We start from the raw sequence: 16,869 nt of genomic DNA on the forward strand, positions 1-16,869 counted from the left end.
TAAAAAAAAGTTAGTTAAAAAAAATAGACTCCCGACTGCTGCCTAAAGTAAGTTAAATTATAATAAAAAAACAAGAAATTAAAATATTAAACGGTAAAAAAGACAGGTTTAAAAAGTTTGAAATAATAATAAATAAAAAACAGTTTTAAAAAGTTAAAAAAAAATAAAAAATACGAAAAGGTAAAATTTTCTAAAAATTTAATACATATATAATAAAAAATACTTTATTTTTACGCTATAATTAATTGCACATTTAAAAAGAGCTGTCGGGAGACGTCACGCCAAATCTAATTTCTCAATCATATTTATTTCTATTTTACAATATTAATACTAAATATACACGCGCGTACGCGTGTTATGTGTCTGTGTATATGTATATGTACAAATATACATAAAGTACAATATATGTGCCAAATAAGTATAAAATTTGGCGTGACGTCTCCCGACAGCTCTTTTTAAATGTGCAATTAATTATAGCGTAAAAATATATAATTAAAATAATAAAAAAATAGATAAAAAAAATAATAATTAAAATATATCTTTAGTCAAAGAGAAAGTATATCGTAATTTCTCTCTCTACTTAGCATACTGATAAATTGCAATCAACAATTAAAAACCGAGTTATGCATTTTATTATTTCATTTGTTTCTAACAACTGTCAAATAAATATCACAAAAACAGCAAAAAATTTTATTTTATGGTCGAAAAAATTATTATCAAAATATAAAAGAAGTGAATATACTTCTGGTGATAATAGTTTATTGCTGCATTATTATATATCATCATTTAAATAAGACTTCATTATATATCACATTTCTGTTACTTAAAAAAAATACTTTTTATTTTAATTTATGTAACATACATGTACACGCTTATAATATATTAATTGACTGTATTTTTTCATAGATTGAAAACAGTTCTACAGCGAAAGATGGAACAGGAAGTTTCGAAGAAACAATCGTATCATTAGATGAAAGATTTACTAAAGTATTGACACGACTTCTAGATCGAATTTGTGATTTGGGTTGTGATAATAACAATGAGAAATTACTTAATGTGTTACGTCAGTAAGAATTCTATTTATATAATCTTTATGCATCCTTCTTTTTTTTACACAATTGATATAAAATTATATACTAATTCATTTTTAAATTATTTATGTTTGAATTAGACTTGACTTCAACATGTTTTACACCGACATACTAATACGTCGAGGGAGAGAAAAGACCGTCACGCAGCAAGATACATCTGGCTAGTAATATATTATTTCTCATTTATGCTGTACATGCACATGCAGAAGTTGTACGCATGCATGCATGAAAGATGGCGGTGATATAAATTTGAACATATTTACTACAATCTATCTTTTGTTCGTATAAATTATATTTAAAAAATCTCATTATAAATAGATCTGACAAAGTTATATTATAAATAGACCTCACATAATCATTAAAGATTTACTTAGAGTTACACAAAAATTATATATACAAATTATAAAATAATAATTTTAAAAAATATATTGTGAAAACATTCGTTATATATTATATAAATCGTGCAACGATACATCCAGACATTTGTATATCGTGTAATATTTAGATTTTACTTTGTTTAGGATTGTATTGAATTTAATGATATAATTTACACGTAGCTAACAAGTTAAACCGCTTATAATAAAATTAACATATACTTGGCAGTATTGTTTGATATTAATTTATAAAATTAAGTTTTGTGTAGTTCTATGCAGTAATCTATCTAAAAAGGGTAAGACATTTTATAAGTCTGTTAAACAATAGAATATATAAAGAATGAATTTAAATATCTCATGTATACATGTTAATGTTTTTTATATATGGTAACTTTTCAAATACACATGTATTTACTTTCTCTTACGAATTCCATTGTATTTTTTATATTGCTATTTTATATTATCAACTCTGAGCTTTTTAAAATTGTATTTTTAAAGTATTTTACGCAGTGTGCGCGGTAACCCTTCCTTTCGAGTCTTCCTTTCGAGATTTTTATAAAAGTTGTTTATTTGGTGTTTTGAAGGGACGTACCCAACCCTACTCAAAATGGTTATTATCTTCTTGATATCTGGCGGTTGATTTTTATCAGAACTAATACATTCAGCTTTTTTAATTATATTTCCCGATTGCTCAACGAGAATTATGTAGTCGTGAAAGAAAGGTGATTTTATCGTTCTCCGAATAATGCGTAAACCAAAAAATTTTTTTAGTAAGGAAGCTGAAGGGATTCCATTGTAACAAGCACGAATTTGCGCGGCTAAACCAACTGAACCAACTAAACGGTTCGCCCAATGCTATGTCTTCGAGATAGACGATCAGGCGTATTCGAGAGCTGAGTCCGTTCAGTTCAGCTTTAGACAAGATTTCATTAGTATCATTGACTACTAGACCGTACACATTGATCGATACAAAAGTGAAGAAAGCAAACAGCACTAACACAATGCGGATCGAAACTGGATGTGAGTCGACCAGGATATCGTTAAAGTTGAATTCGCCTATGAACACCATGATGAGCGTCTTGAAGAGCGAGTCCTCGGAAAAATGTCTACTGTTCTCAAAGAGTATGTAGAAAGCCAGGACAAACGCGATAACGAGAACCGTATACGGTAAAAGTAAGAACATGTAATTACGAGAAATTATCCAAAACATTTCAAAGTTGGTAGATATTTTCGGATGTTGGCTGATCAGAGTTGTCAGCATTAAGGCAGACAATATGATTACCACGACGCGACTCCATGCTCCCGCGCCACATAATAAAATGAGGGTAAATATAATCAGCACAGCCTGTAGCCAATTCTCCCAATTCATTAAGTAACGGCAAGGACAGCAAGCGAATAGCAGAATCTCCCGAATGATGAAAAGCAACCACAATAGGATAACAAAAAACCATAGGCGATAGCAGCGGATTAAAAGAATACTGTTCAAAACCACGTCGCAGCTATTATTGACTGTTTGCGTTCCGTTTTCATTCGGAGAATTTTCGTAAGTCATGTTCAGGATATAGATATTCAGCAAAACGTAGAAGATCCCGTAGAAGACAATATTCGTGTACAAAATAGATTGTATCTTGCACCATTTGTGATAGAGAAAGGACGAGAGTAACGGATGTTTCAGCAGATGCTTGAGATTTTTGTTACGCACGATGTCTAGGAACACTTCCGTCTCGCGAGTCGGCCGGTGAGTTGTATCCCGTTTCGCGAAAACGTTCTGCGGGCTCTGCGGCATCAAGCAACGATAGTCGAACTCGACTACGCCTTCGTTCGTTTGATTTCTTATCTTCTTCAAGCAGTCGTCGAAGTAGGCCGATAAGACTGACGAAATGTCTGCAACTGACGGCACCTTGCAATTACTCGTCCAATGTAACTGTCTCGTTTGAGAAGCAGGTTCATTGCTTTGCGATTATCTACTCTAGTCGCGAAATTCAACAGCGTATTACCTTTTTCTTCAAAATTAAGAATTTACAATCAGAGTGAAACTGTACGTAGAGTCTTCAGAAAGAAAAGTCTCGAAAATTAAAAAATAATCTACTTATTATGTTGTTAAAAAGGTTAGCTTCTTCGTTATTTATGACATTTATTGTGATATACTCACTGTCAGTGCAACAGACATCCACGTTAATCTGTTTCAAGATCAACTCCAGACACGTTTCCAGATTTGAACGAATATCGTCATCGTCGACTCCCTTTCTTGGCTCTCCCAACTTCAGGCAGACGGTTAGAATCAGATGGTGGGCTATCTCGGGTTTCACTTTCAGCAATGTCTCAAAAATTTCATCATGACCATTCTGAACAGCCGTACGTGCGGCTTCTCTCACGTTCAAGTATTTTCCTTCAAATTTCTTTAGAATTGCCGTCACTGCTTGTTGAAAGTTATGTTGCGCGGACATCGTTAGCAGATTCTCGGCTATCCAAAGAGGAATCTCCCTCTGGATTTCCCCCATACATTTCAGGAACTTTGTCTCGTCTCTGTTTTTTAAGCAGTCCTCGAGGACTGCTTGCGCGTCTCTTTCCCAGTTTTCGCTTTCGAATGGTAACTTTTCCGATAGTTCCTCTTCCATTTCCGGCAATTTCTGCAATTTTCTCTCACGTTAGCCCTTTATTGCTGCCAAGTGAAGGATTGTTAATTTCTTACTGTTGTACTGGTGCCCGTACCCTTCTCCAGCAAGCAGATGCTGGAGCTTAGCGATAGGAGATGCAGGGCGCCGAAGAAAATTCTCAATTCTTCTCTTCTGTAGAAGGCTGGATCTGAACTAGTTGTAAGAGACGACTCATCTAAGAAATACAACGTATTTCTGAACGTCGATAACTGAACGTGTTTGCACTGATAGAGCGATCTACCAGAGGCGTAGCTTGTGGAGGCTGACTCCGTGAGTCAGTTTGACGGAGAGCTCCGTCTATTATTATTATTATTATCATTTCGCCATTCATACCTCACATTGGCGCACGTAACAACATATTTCTCGCAGCGCATGCTCGTTTGTTCACTCTTTACGTATGTGATAAAAATCTGTCTTTCAAGTTAAACGTGGAAAAGTAGCATTTATTATACAAACAATTTAAATTATCATCAATCAGCTGAGTCGGAAAATTATTTTTTACCGTTATTTTATTAAATTCTCGAAAATTTATATAAAGTCGTATTTCTTGCGCACAAGAACATGCATCGGATTTGCGTAAAATGATTAGTCGCCCGTATTATTCTTTTTCGGCATATGATAATCTTCTACAACGAAACATTTGTGCGTTAAAAGAATAGTCATCTCAAAAAATTTGTATCTATTTTATTCCCTACTAATATATTGATTCTTCTTCGAACAATTTATTAACTTTTCTCAAATCTTTAATAATATATGACATCAATGCGGAAATTATTTTTCTTTGTATATACGGGCAGAGATTATACAAGAAAAAGTAAATATATTTTATATGTAATTATATATATTTACATATAATTTTATATATGAAGAACTTTTATCGGGAATAGATGGCAGACGAAATATAAGAAATTTGATTTTTGTAAAAAATTAGTATAAAGAGCAAAAAAATTCCAATAAAACACAAATGTAAGCAAGAAGAGATAAAAAGTTTAAAATATATAATAGATAATTTGATAAAAAGGAGAACACACTGGAATACCTCATAAAGAATAGAGAGATGCTAGATAAAGAAGTGCTAGATTCAAATTATAGGATAAAATGAAAAGAGAACCTATTTGGAGAAGGAAAAGAAAAGATATTGTGTTGTAAGTACGTATAAGAAAAATACAGATCTGGATATTTATATGGAAAAGATGTAGGGTTAAGATAATAGAGGGAAAACTAGTACGCGAAATTTATATGTAAAGGCTTTAGCATGAAAATTGAAGGTGAACAGAAATAAGTAAGAGAATTAGAGAGAGTATAAGAGATGAAGAGAGAAGGTACATTGGTAAGTGGAGAAAATTGAAGAAAGAACAAAAGAACAAATTTATGGAACACTGATATTTATAGAAAATAATAATGCGATGTGAAAAATAGGTTTGTCGTCATTGATTATTAATGATCACAAATGCATCGATGAAAGATCGCAGTTAATGCTTACACTATTCGGTAGTAATACTTTCTTTTCACACTATTTACTGTTATCACACTAGATATATCTACAAAATCATTCTAGTTGATCATCTTCAATGAGCAAATTGCCACTTGATTATCAGGAACTTTGCCGAAAGGTTTATTTCCATCGAGTGTCTCGTATCTGTTCACCTGGTATACCAGCATTGTTTCATAACCGTATACATCCGTACTAAGTTGCTGCACAAAAAGTTTAAAAAATATAAGTCAAGAATTTAGCAAAATCATGTATTTGTATAATAAGTTTCTGTATTATTAGCTAAGTTATTAAAAAATTAGGTTTATCGTTTACCTGTGTGAGTGGACTAGTGTTTGTGGTGAAAATTCCGATGTATTCTTTTCGTTTGGTAAGTTGCAAACAGTATTCTTCCATTTGTCTTATTACAAGTACATTTTCCATGGGATTCAAATCGCTGCTCGTCCCCATCATGAAACTATGAATAATCTTGCCTTTACCCTTTGGTAATTTGTAATCTCTGATCGGTCCCTCCAGATATTCCAGGAAATCAAAAACAGTCATTAACTTGGATTTCAGTATCAGTTCAGGTTCATCCCAAAGATCAAAGTTGAAAGTAACTCCGATTATTTTGCCACTTTGCGCCGATTTTATTACGAAACTAAAGTTCTTCTCTACAAGAGGAGCCCATATAGCCTCTACTAATTCCCGATAATCGGCTCTCGTTACGTCCTGCATTAAGCACTGCTCCAAATCGGCTTTTAAACAATTGAAACAAAAGCTCTTCGTGATTATTCTGCAAATTTAAATAAATGTTCATCCTTACTTTCGCACGTATATTTAATTTTGCACAATACTTACTTGATTGCGTCCTCCTTATGGCAGTCGTTTAATGATTCAAAGACGTACGATTTCTGGTCAATAGCTTCTTTCAGAGGTTCCTCGTCGGATAATATGAACTTCATCCGGTCTAATACTTCGGCTAAATTTTTCGCTGTGATAAAATCCGTGATACCGATCTGATAACCTTGATCTCTTAACTTGGTCACGGTGTAAATGGAATTCAAGGAATTTCCACCAAGTTCGTAGAAATTCGCGTTTAGCATTACCGGTGTGCGACTACTACGTCCGATTACGGATGCGATGGTCGGAAAGAGGATACGGGCTTTTGCAAGATCTTGACTTGGCACTCCGCTGTAATCGCAATTCATAGCAACGTGGTCTTCTATAAAACAAAATTTTTTATTTTAGTCAGTAAAACATAGATCTTTTGAGTTAAAATATGAATTAGTCTTTCTTTAATTTATTGATAATTAAAAGAAATTGGATCATAATTTATTCTTATTTGCATTTGGATTATTAATTTTTGAAAAAGTAAAGATTACAATTTAAAAGCTGAACTTAATTTGAAATTTTCTTTATTTCTTTTTAATTAAGGAAATTTTTTTAAATTTTAGTGTAAAAGCAATTGTTGTTAAAATAATACACAGAATTTAATAAGAACTCAATAAGAAATTGTCAAATTGATTACTCAATAAGAAACAGATACGAAAGAAAACGAATTCCTTTCGATCTTACATTTGCTATTTAATTTAATTATATCGTAGACAAGATTGGAAAGACTATCCTGTTCTCATGTGGTATCATGTATGAAACTATGTATGTTAAAATTGAAATAAAAGGAAAGAAATACATATTTATAAACCGATTTTCTTAATTATAGATTAGTCACTCGTTTCACATAGTTTCACATAGTTTCACATAGTTTTGTAGCTTATAAATATCGGATTTTTTATATGCAGATTGGTGGAAAAGAGCAAATAAAAAATCTGATGTCTTCTTATAAACATCTATTTTTATACGTAAACGTTTACATATAAGACCGTTACATGCAATTAAAGTATAACTAAGTAAAATAATTAATATTTCAATACGTTATTTAATATTTCAAAGAGATATTACGACGTACGTATCATTTTACTTGACAGAACGATATAAAGTCATCATTAGTTTGACATACCGTCATTAGAGCAAGATGATTCGTATCTCCTTAGCAATTCCTGTCGATCCATTTTCCCATTTGTTAGAAGAGGTATGTGATCAACAATAAAAATTTGTGGTAACATATATGGCGGTAATGTCTTTTGAAGAAGATTTTCGATCTCCGAGCTGGATAGGGTCGTGCCATTCGTAATGGTAACGAACGCTATTAATGCCTGAAAATATAAAATATTATACCTGTATAAATTAATTTTACGTTAGAAAATCGGATTCACACTTTTTTTAATTCTTTTTAATATTCGTGCCTTTAATAGCTTTAGTATAATAGTAATTTAGAGACAATGCTTTTAGAATGTATAAACAATAAAACGTTGCCGAGAGAGAGAGATAAAACGTTTTTAAATTTCATGAAACTGTATAGTAGAATAGTTTGTTCGGTGGAAGCTATTAAATGTATGAAGCATCGATATTCAATTGATAAATTACTTCAATTTCTTCTTAACATGAAAATGACGAGCACAACCGAAAATATTAAAGGTTGGTTTTGTATTTAAAGCGATTAAAAAAATTAATATGTATGGCTCTACAAGATATTTAGAGAAGATTTTAAAAGAATTATTTTTTGTGAATTTTTTTCAACATATTTACGTTTTATTTTGCACACATATATATTGAAATATTTACCTGTGACAATTCGCCGGGTTTGTGACAGAGAACCACAACATTATCAATAACGGGTACCCTGGCGACCACCTTTTCGACTTCCGTGAAATCGACACGGTGACCCCTAATCTTAATCTGCGAATCCACTCGTCCTTCGTAAATTACCGACTCTTTGACAATTTTAGCGTAATCACCCGTACGGAAGACTTTTGGATATTCTGCAAATATTAGTACATTTTTAAATGCGTAACAAAGTCGTAATTCTTTCCACTACAAAAACACGTTTTGCTTGCAAGAGAAACCAAAATTACGAATAGAAGAATTTGTAGGTCGCAATGAATTCTTCAAGTTCGAAAGACGTAGAGTTCGATCTTCTTGTTGTGTTATTTTATTTTCTCACCTGAATCAATGGCATGAGGATTGTCCAAAAATTTATGTGTGTCTCGTTCGCATATATAGCCCGCGGCAAGATTTCTTCCAGCCACGATCAGCTCTCCGACTTCTCCCTGGGAGGTCAGTCGCAACTCCTTGTTCACGAGATAAATTATGCAGTTGTCGATCGGCTTTCCTGCAAAGACACAGCGAGCCATGTAAATGTTGTTTAGCGATTATTGTTTATTAGTAACAATAATCCACTGAAATAGACTTTTAGTTATTAGCTTAGAATTAATTAATAAATGTTGTTATGCTTTGTTATATTGGTATATTAATTATTTAATTATTTTATTTTTTCAACTTTATTTTATTAGTTTTACCGATTGGCACTTTCTCCATCCCTTGTAATTGTTCCCGTTTGTTTAATAGGTAATATGCAACGTCACCCATGACTTCCGTAGTACCGTAGAAATTAGCTAATATCTTGCCCTTGTTGACAAACGTGGTGAAAAATTGATTGGCCAATGCGACCGACAAAGTTTCTCCGGAACAGACCCAGAGTTTCAAGCGATCGAGAACGTTGTCATTATCCTGTGCAAAGCGCAACGACAGACCGTATATTAAATCCAAAGTGTTGCAAAGCGGTGTACATTTCTTATCGTGTAAATCATAACCGTGTCTCAGGTGTCTCGATTTGCGATAACATTGTAAAGATAACGATAAATGTAAAAATTTTCTAAGCCGCTTAGGATAATAAGCATGATTTTAATTATCCTTTAATTATCCTTATTGACAGATACCTTATTAACACCTTATTAACACAGATACCTCGACAGCATGACTTTCGCTAATTAAACATTTAGGGCCGGTTGTTCCAACCTGTTGGTAAACTAACTAATAGTTAAATCATATGTCTACCTTTATCTAATTTGAAGAAAAAACAAAGACGCATATATGCTTTAACTATTAGTTAGTTCACCAACACGTTGGAACAACCGGCCCTTAATCGAATGTTCGTAATCGGTGTTGGGTAATTTACAAGCGCAACTGATATTGATTTGTGGAAAAACTTCTCAATTGAGACACGCCGATCTGGAAATCACTGAATTGTGAAAGCGTTGATTCTTATTTATTCAATATATATTGAATATATATTGAAATGCTAAAAGTAAGAGGCTGCTTAAGATCTTCGCGAGTGTTAAAGGAAAAACATCAACGCGTCTTATGCCTTATCACCGATGTGTATAGTGAATTACTATCATCATTATGAGATATTGAAAGCTACTCATTTTAATGGTCAGGAAAGCACGTTGTTCCTAACCTTTCGTATAATGTTGCGTAAAATCACGATTAAAATTTCCGAGAAATTTACGTAATAATAATAGGTTCGCCTATCTTGCGATAAATTACATGTGGAATATAACTTCACATACTCACTCGCAAGTCTAGATACATGAGCAATGAACGCAACAACGATGGCACAAGGACTAAGCGTTGTATCTGAAATATAAATAATTCTTTTTCTTTGTCATAAATTAAATTATATCACATGTACACGATTCATGTGATTTACACATTACATTAGACAACAGATGGCAGAATATTTCGTAAAATTTTAAATTAGCTAGAGTTTACCGAAAACTTTTTGATCAGTATTTAATATTTATTCAGTTCATTTTCGGACTGTTGTTGTAAATTTTTTTACTAATTGCATCATGTTAAAATTATAGCCACCAAATATATTTTTTATGCCATTAATTATTTAAAAGAAACAAAAATAGTAAATCTAATCTCATAAAGGTATGTGGTGACTCAACTTGTCAAAAACTATAATTTTGTATACATTGCACAATATGCTTTCTCTAAGAAGTGCAGAAATGTTTAATAATACACTAGTAAAATATATTTATAAATATACGCAGTAAAAAAAATGATATATAAGAAATATAAATTCTATATATTCTATGCAATGTGTTGAACATAAGAAGATCAGAAAATTTTAATTATATTTATAATAAACTCATACGTACAACATATTAAGTAATTTTTAACATGATACAAAATTAAATGAAATAAATTGATTTAATTTTTATAATACTAGTTTCCATAAAATACATTCGCAAAATGTACTTATTGAGTTCGTTTACAATACAAGTTACATAGATTTTATTATATAATAATATTAAACAAAAACAATAATATTAAAACTTTTAATTATTTACATAAAATAAAATCTATAATTATTTTTTACTTATAATAATCTCTTCCATAAATTATCGAAGTTTTTTTACTCCTAAAATACTCTTGTACTGTTATAATTATGCACGATAAATTAGTGAGTTTTTACCTGATGTTCTTCTAAAAGCGGTACAAACTTTTCCGGATCTTTAGTCACGCTTTTCGGGACAATTACTAAGGTACGGCTTTGTAAAAGAGGTCCCCAAATTTCGGCAATACTATCGCCGAAAGTAAGGGAAGTTTTAAAAACACATCGTTTTTCATCATCAGCGTATGGAAGTTCCCTCCATTGCCATTGTAGACGATTCAACAGAGTAGCATGCGGTATAAGCACACCTTTAAGAAGATAAATGTGTATATATATTACAAACAATTATGATCTTCCAGATCCTTGCTCCTTTACAAACTATAAATTCGCAATTTGCTACTTTTGTCTTATATTTTTCTATAATTTAAACTAGGATTAATATCCTTTTACAGAAGCACAGTTCTTATTTGCCACGTATGAACATGATATCGTAAAAATATGCTGTTACGACATTTAGTAACAAATAATGTCAATTTATAATAAATAAAAACGAGTATACACGCGTTAAATTGTATTTTTTACGTTGTATTATTAATTAGTATATCTATAATAAAATGTGGTATTATTACCTTTCGGAATTCCTGTACTTCCGGAAGTATAAAGAACAATAGCGAGTTGATTCAAGCTCTCTTTAGTTTGTAATGCATCTTCTTGTTCTTGTTTAGCTTTCTCCAAAAGTTGTTTATACGTCATGACTAAAGCTCCCTCATAGATTGATAAATCCGCTAAAAACAGAATCGTATTTTTAGTTAATTGTGCATATTGAAGGAATAAATAGAAGCGGAGAAAATATCAATATTAATATTAATATTATAATATTAATATTAATATAATATAATATAATATTAATATTATCAATATTATTTTCAATTATGTTCAATCAAAATGAAGATTCTTTCGCACATATTTATAGCTGAAATAGCTGTGCCAGTTTAATAGACGTTCGGTTTTGATTGATGGTAGTCACGTTAATTTACTACAAAGTTGAAATATCTTTAAATAATGAGATTGAGATTTTGTATAAAATTTTGGTAAATCTCGTACAAATTGAAGTCAATATAAAATAATTAAAATCAATAATGTGAAATTATTACATTAACACTAAATAAAGTGAAAATAATATAACTTGATTATTTTTGAATATTTCATATTTTCATTAAAGAAACAAAACTAAAAATTGTGGTATTTTCAAATCCTATATATTTAAAGATATTTTAGCCTCGCATGAATTAGATTAGAGCAACAAATTATCTTTTCTATATTTACATTATGGATATTATAACTTACGACAAATCACTTATTTAGGATTAACTGTTATAGAATTCTAAGATTAATAATTTAGGATTAAAAATATTATTAAAATTTGATCTTAGAAATTAACAAACATTAATATTGTAAAACATTGGCACATTTCATTTAATTGATTCTTCTATCTTCTAGATAAAAGCAGTAAAATTACATAATAGATAAAACTTGAATAAAAGATAGGTAAATAACTTAAAACAAAATTAAAAAATTACATAAAATTAAATGTAGAAATCGATTAATGATAAATTAAATTTTTTATGATATTTATTTTGGAACACTTGTACGATGCAAAAGAGGACATTTACCTCCTTCCTCGACCACCACTATTAATGGTTGCGCTTCTTCGAGAATGTGTTTCACTCTAGACATCGGAAATTCCGCGTCCAAAGGTAGATAAGCCATTCCTGCTTTCAGTACACCAAGTAATACAGTTGGAAGCCGATGCGACGGTTTCATGCAGACCGCTATTAATGACTGAGAAGTTGTTTCAGTCTTTTCGTACTTTTGTAAAGCTCGTGCCAACTGATTGGTGATGTTATCCAATTCTTTAAAAGACAGCACGTATTCCTGGCCGGCATCATCTGTATCGAGTTTCCAACAATGTTTAGATATAGATTTTCTTTCCATACAATGTTTACATTATCATAGGCATTATTTAATACAATTGGTTATTTAAATTGTCAAAAATCATATTCTAGACCACTTTCTCGATGTGACTTCTATTATATTTTATATCGAGAAGCAAAACCCCTTACCTTCGTAATATAACGCGGTTTGATTTGGATGGACTTTTGCTGCACGACTGAATAATTCATGCACTAAATCTTTTTCCTGATTTCTTCCTGTCTGCTGACCTCTTAAGATCGATTGCTGCTGCAAAGTACTCATTTTCAAATGTTCGTAGAAATTGTAACGTCTTGCTTCAAAGGTTAGCAAAGATCTAAAATTTAATTTAGAATGAAAATTAATAAGCACGTATTTATTATTAAATTTATAAACACATTTAGAGGGCAAAATCTTGCTTTTTGAAGTTGATAGTTTTATAGAGATTAATTGATTATTTTATATGAATTTTTTTTATTTTGCAAAACAAAAGTTTACATTTTGTGATGAGATTTTGTGATAAGAAGTGTGTAAAGAAATATTGATATGCACACGGAGAAAACAGTATGGTGTTGGCACACACAAATCTGGTTGAAAAATATGGTACAACCAATTATGTGTTTGCTGCAACCACAGAGCAATTGTCGAATGACTATATTGCAGCAGTGCGACGATACCTGGTTGCTCCAACTAAACTGTTACTAATTGATACTTCAATTACAAATATTTTAATGGCAACTGCATTATTTGGTTGGCTTAGATAATTCTTGATGTAGTATAAAAGTAAATCGCTATCACACCAGTGGTTACTGTAAATACGAACACATAAATTCATCGCTAATCCATAATGACGAAATAGAAAATGATGAAGTCGACACAACGAACTCCTCAGCCAGCATACTTACTTATATACACGTATGTATACACTTGTACTTATATGCGCTTAAATTTGCAGTAAACCGTTTTTGTATCAGCGATGCTAGGATAATGCGCGCTATTAACACGTTGCAACGTATGCAGGGAAACGCGACTCGTGACTCACTAGTTTACTTACAATAAGTTCACTATGCGTTAAAAAATGTGCGCTATCAGTGCTATCACATGTACATACACATTTGTAGTTGCATGCGTAGTGAGTCGCTTTTGTTTTCTGACATCGCTGTTTGAAGGCCAAAGCACATAACATGGTTTTGGTAGCGATTGATATATGACAGTCGTAGTTGTGGACATAACGCACAAGCTTTGGCGTATCCTGACTGTCAGAATACGTCAAAGCTTGTGCGTTACTTATGTCCACGACTACGACTGTCGTATATCGCTATATACGCCATGTTATGTGCTTTGGCCCTTAGCATCCCGATTGGTGCAACTATATTGATAGATAATCCATCCATAATAAATGGTCCTCAACCAAGTTATGGTTGTGCAACCAAATCACGCGCAACTACATTGATGCAGTTGACACATAAATTAAATAAGTCGTATCAACCCGTTACTATGTTTACGCGAGCGTTACTTCTGTAGTAACTTACGATAATTCACTCGTTTACGCGAAGGAATTATCGTATAAGTTGCTACAGAAGTAACGCTCGCGTAAACGTAGTACGTGACAGATAGTGTGTAAGTATGTGTGCGTGTGATTCATTAATATATCATATAATATTATATATTAACCGGAGGAAGCTGATGACCGAGGAGATCTTTCAAAAAGGAAGCTGCATCCAAAATCACACACACGTATGCATATGCTGTCTTGTAAATGTCTTGTAAATTGCTGTCTTGTAAAAGTTGAAGAGCGCAATTCGTATTGTAGGCAAGTTAAAATATTAATTGAATCGAGTTCATTATATTTATGATAGACGTTGATTTTATATCTTGGTATCTGAAAATATTAATTATTCACGAAAGCAATAACAACAAAATAAATTTTGGTAAATTTTATATTCGTATTCAGCAATCTCTAACATTTTAAAAAATAATGAAATTAAATATACAATGAGGAAAATTTTCTTTGCCAGTGGATAAATAACAGTATAAGAATTCTTTGACTATAACTGGCAATTTAATTAAAAAGTCAACACGACGTTTCGACTCTAATTCGAGTCCTTTTCAAGTGTATACACATTCTTACAAAGCAATTCATTAGTCGCGATAATGTGCCTGCATGTCAGATGTAATGAATGCTTTGTGCGTTGTAAAGAGATAGAACGTGGTCAGTTATTAAAATAAGTAAAAATCGATTGTGTCAGGAAACACATCTGCAAGCCTCGGTTACGGACAACATAAATTTTAATTAAATTGCCAGTTATAGTCAAAGAATTCTTATACTGTTAAATTAAATATGTTCTTCTTACACACAAAAAAGATTAGACTCTAAAAGGATTAATTAATATTTAATCTAAATATATCATTATAAAAATTATAATAGCAAAATTTTTGGAAGTGGTAAACAAACCAGTTTATATTTTTAATATAACATTAACATAATTATTTTTTAAACCACCTTTAACTACAATAATTAAATTATTTGTATTCAACTATTAATAATTTTTGAAATAAGTAATTTATCTAAGTAGAGACTAATTATTTTTTATTAAAGAAAATAATTATTTTTCACTAATTATTATTTTCAAATACGTAGATAGTAATTTATTTTGGACAAACTATTAATTATTTTAATAATAAAGAATTTATTTCTACTAATTACCAATTTGCAAAAAAAATTATTTTCACCTAAATACTAACTTTCACGAACTAGAAATTTTTCTCTGACAAATTACGAATTCTTTAAGTAATCTGCAATTCACTTTTACCTAAATATTACGTGAAAGCTTAAGTATCATCCTGAAAAAATTCCGATAGTGACTATTGGTTTGTTCATATTTTTATAATATTTATTATTAAAAAAATATATATATGTATAAATATTTCTTAATTATGGCATATTCTCTCTATATTATTTTTGCAATATTAACACAATTTTTTATTACAGTTAGCACATGTTTATTATTTTAGTCTCGTATAGCACTTCACTTACAGTTCAAAGACAGTCACAGCAAGAGAGAATCTAATTGACAAGGAAACGTTGAAACAGTTGTAACAACTTTGGCAGTCAACTAAACGCGGTTGAAATATATATGATATACTATCTTATATATGGAGGGATAAAAACTACAGTGGTGTAAGTCAAATTTTTAAAAATATTTTCTCGTGTGCATAGATGCAATTTATATATTGTACAGATTGCATATATGCACACGAGGAAATATTTTTAAAAATTTGGTTTACCCCACTGTGGTTTTTACCCCTTCATATATATATAAATAAGAGAAATATGATATTTCTTGTACGAGTGACTCGAGTATATTCGAAAACAAGATTATCTAACAATACGCAGTCTTATACTTAAGATTATCTCCAGCCGAGTGATAACTGATACGATGTTGTTGATAACTGGCAGAATTTTCAAGATTGTATTAATATTTCAATTTTAGTCGCAGATATTCAAAAATATCGACAGAGAGACAATTTGCATACCGATATGCAGTACCAATAAAACTCGTTACCAATTAATATAATTATCATTAGCAATAGATATTATCTTGACATATCTTTTTGACATATCTCGTACTCGTGTGGTTACAGCACTCGCCTTCGGCTCATGCGGCAACTTCACGCGCGACGTAATTCGTTGTTTTCCACACTTACCACACAAGATACTATTTTTTCTATTCTATACTATATATATATATTCATGATACTCATCGTAACTCAAATTCCGCCTTCTGTATAGTGAAGTGAATATAGGAGCACGATTGTGTGCCTCGGTTTATCCTTGGGCTTTGACCCTTCGTGCAATAAAAGTTTTACAAATTTAGACCATTAGACTAAGATCGTTAGTTAATTTCTACTGGCTATGTCAAGGCACATCTTTTCCGAAGCATTAAGATAGACGTAGTTGACTTCCAAAACAGTTTGCTGTTTCTTACAGTCTGTAGTA

At 31.4% G+C, this 16,869-nt stretch overlaps 2 protein-coding genes across 6 annotated transcripts; both read right to left on the reverse strand.

Moving 5' to 3' along the window:
- Positions 1–1,696: 1,696 nt before the first annotated feature.
- On the reverse strand, positions 1,697–4,387 carry LOC139770966 (transient receptor potential cation channel protein painless-like). Its single transcript, XM_071703301.1, has 3 exons — positions 4,158–4,387; positions 3,618–4,095; positions 1,697–3,355 (listed from the first exon to the last, which is right to left on the reverse strand). The coding sequence occupies exons 2-3, from the start codon at positions 4,081–4,083 to the stop codon at positions 2,157–2,159; spliced, it is 1,665 nt and encodes a 554-aa protein (XP_071559402.1). The 5' UTR covers positions 4,084–4,095; positions 4,158–4,387; the 3' UTR covers positions 1,697–2,156.
- Positions 4,388–5,490: 1,103 nt separating this feature from the next.
- On the reverse strand, positions 5,491–16,073 carry LOC139770969 (beta-alanyl-bioamine nonribosomal peptide synthetase ebony-like). Of its 5 annotated transcripts, none has more exons than XM_071703308.1 (14): positions 15,907–15,985; positions 13,547–13,678; positions 13,022–13,206; positions 12,572–12,847; positions 11,528–11,683; positions 10,980–11,206; positions 10,070–10,132; positions 9,013–9,223; positions 8,658–8,825; positions 8,279–8,475; positions 7,614–7,809; positions 6,455–6,818; positions 5,930–6,389; positions 5,491–5,817 (listed from the first exon to the last, which is right to left on the reverse strand). In XM_071703308.1, the coding sequence occupies exons 3-14, from the start codon at positions 13,152–13,154 to the stop codon at positions 5,677–5,679; spliced, it is 2,592 nt and encodes an 863-aa protein (XP_071559409.1). In that variant the 5' UTR covers positions 13,155–13,206; positions 13,547–13,678; positions 15,907–15,985; the 3' UTR covers positions 5,491–5,676. The 5 variants fall into 5 exon arrangements, with proteins under 5 accessions (XP_071559409.1, XP_071559408.1, XP_071559405.1 ...); XM_071703307.1 differs by lacking the exon at positions 15,907–15,985 and adding an exon at positions 13,775–14,519; XM_071703304.1 differs by lacking the exon at positions 13,547–13,678 and having other exon boundaries at positions 15,907–16,073.
- Between the last annotated feature and the right edge of the window lie 796 nt (positions 16,074–16,869).

Source organism: Temnothorax nylanderi, unplaced genomic scaffold (genome assembly GCF_030848795.1).
Source record: "Temnothorax nylanderi isolate EJ_2023f unplaced genomic scaffold, tnyl_v1.0 TNYL_tig0035_pilon, whole genome shotgun sequence".
Taxonomy (NCBI): domain Eukaryota; kingdom Metazoa; phylum Arthropoda; class Insecta; order Hymenoptera; family Formicidae; genus Temnothorax; species Temnothorax nylanderi.

Bases quoted from the DNA above. Each gene is read 5' to 3' on its own strand.
- LOC139770969 (XM_071703303.1), bottom strand. From the start codon at position 13,704: ATGAATTTATGTGTTCGTATTTACAGTAACCACTGGTGTGATAGCGAT. The intron at 13,207-13,546 runs GTATCGTCGCAC...ATTAAATTTTAG, and splicing joins AGTTTAGTTGGAGCAACCAG to ATCTTTGCTAACCTTTGAAG. The intron at 5,818-5,929 runs GTAAACGATAAA...CTTTTTGTGCAG, and splicing joins ACACTAGTCCACTCACACAG to CAACTTAGTACGGATGTATA.
- LOC139770966 (XM_071703301.1), bottom strand. From the start codon at position 4,083: ATGGAAGAGGAACTATCGGAAAAGTTACCATTCGAAAGCGAAAACTGG. The intron at 3,356-3,617 runs GTGAGTATATCA...AGGTGCCGTCAG, and splicing joins GGATGTCTGTTGCACTGACA to TTGCAGACATTTCGTCAGTC.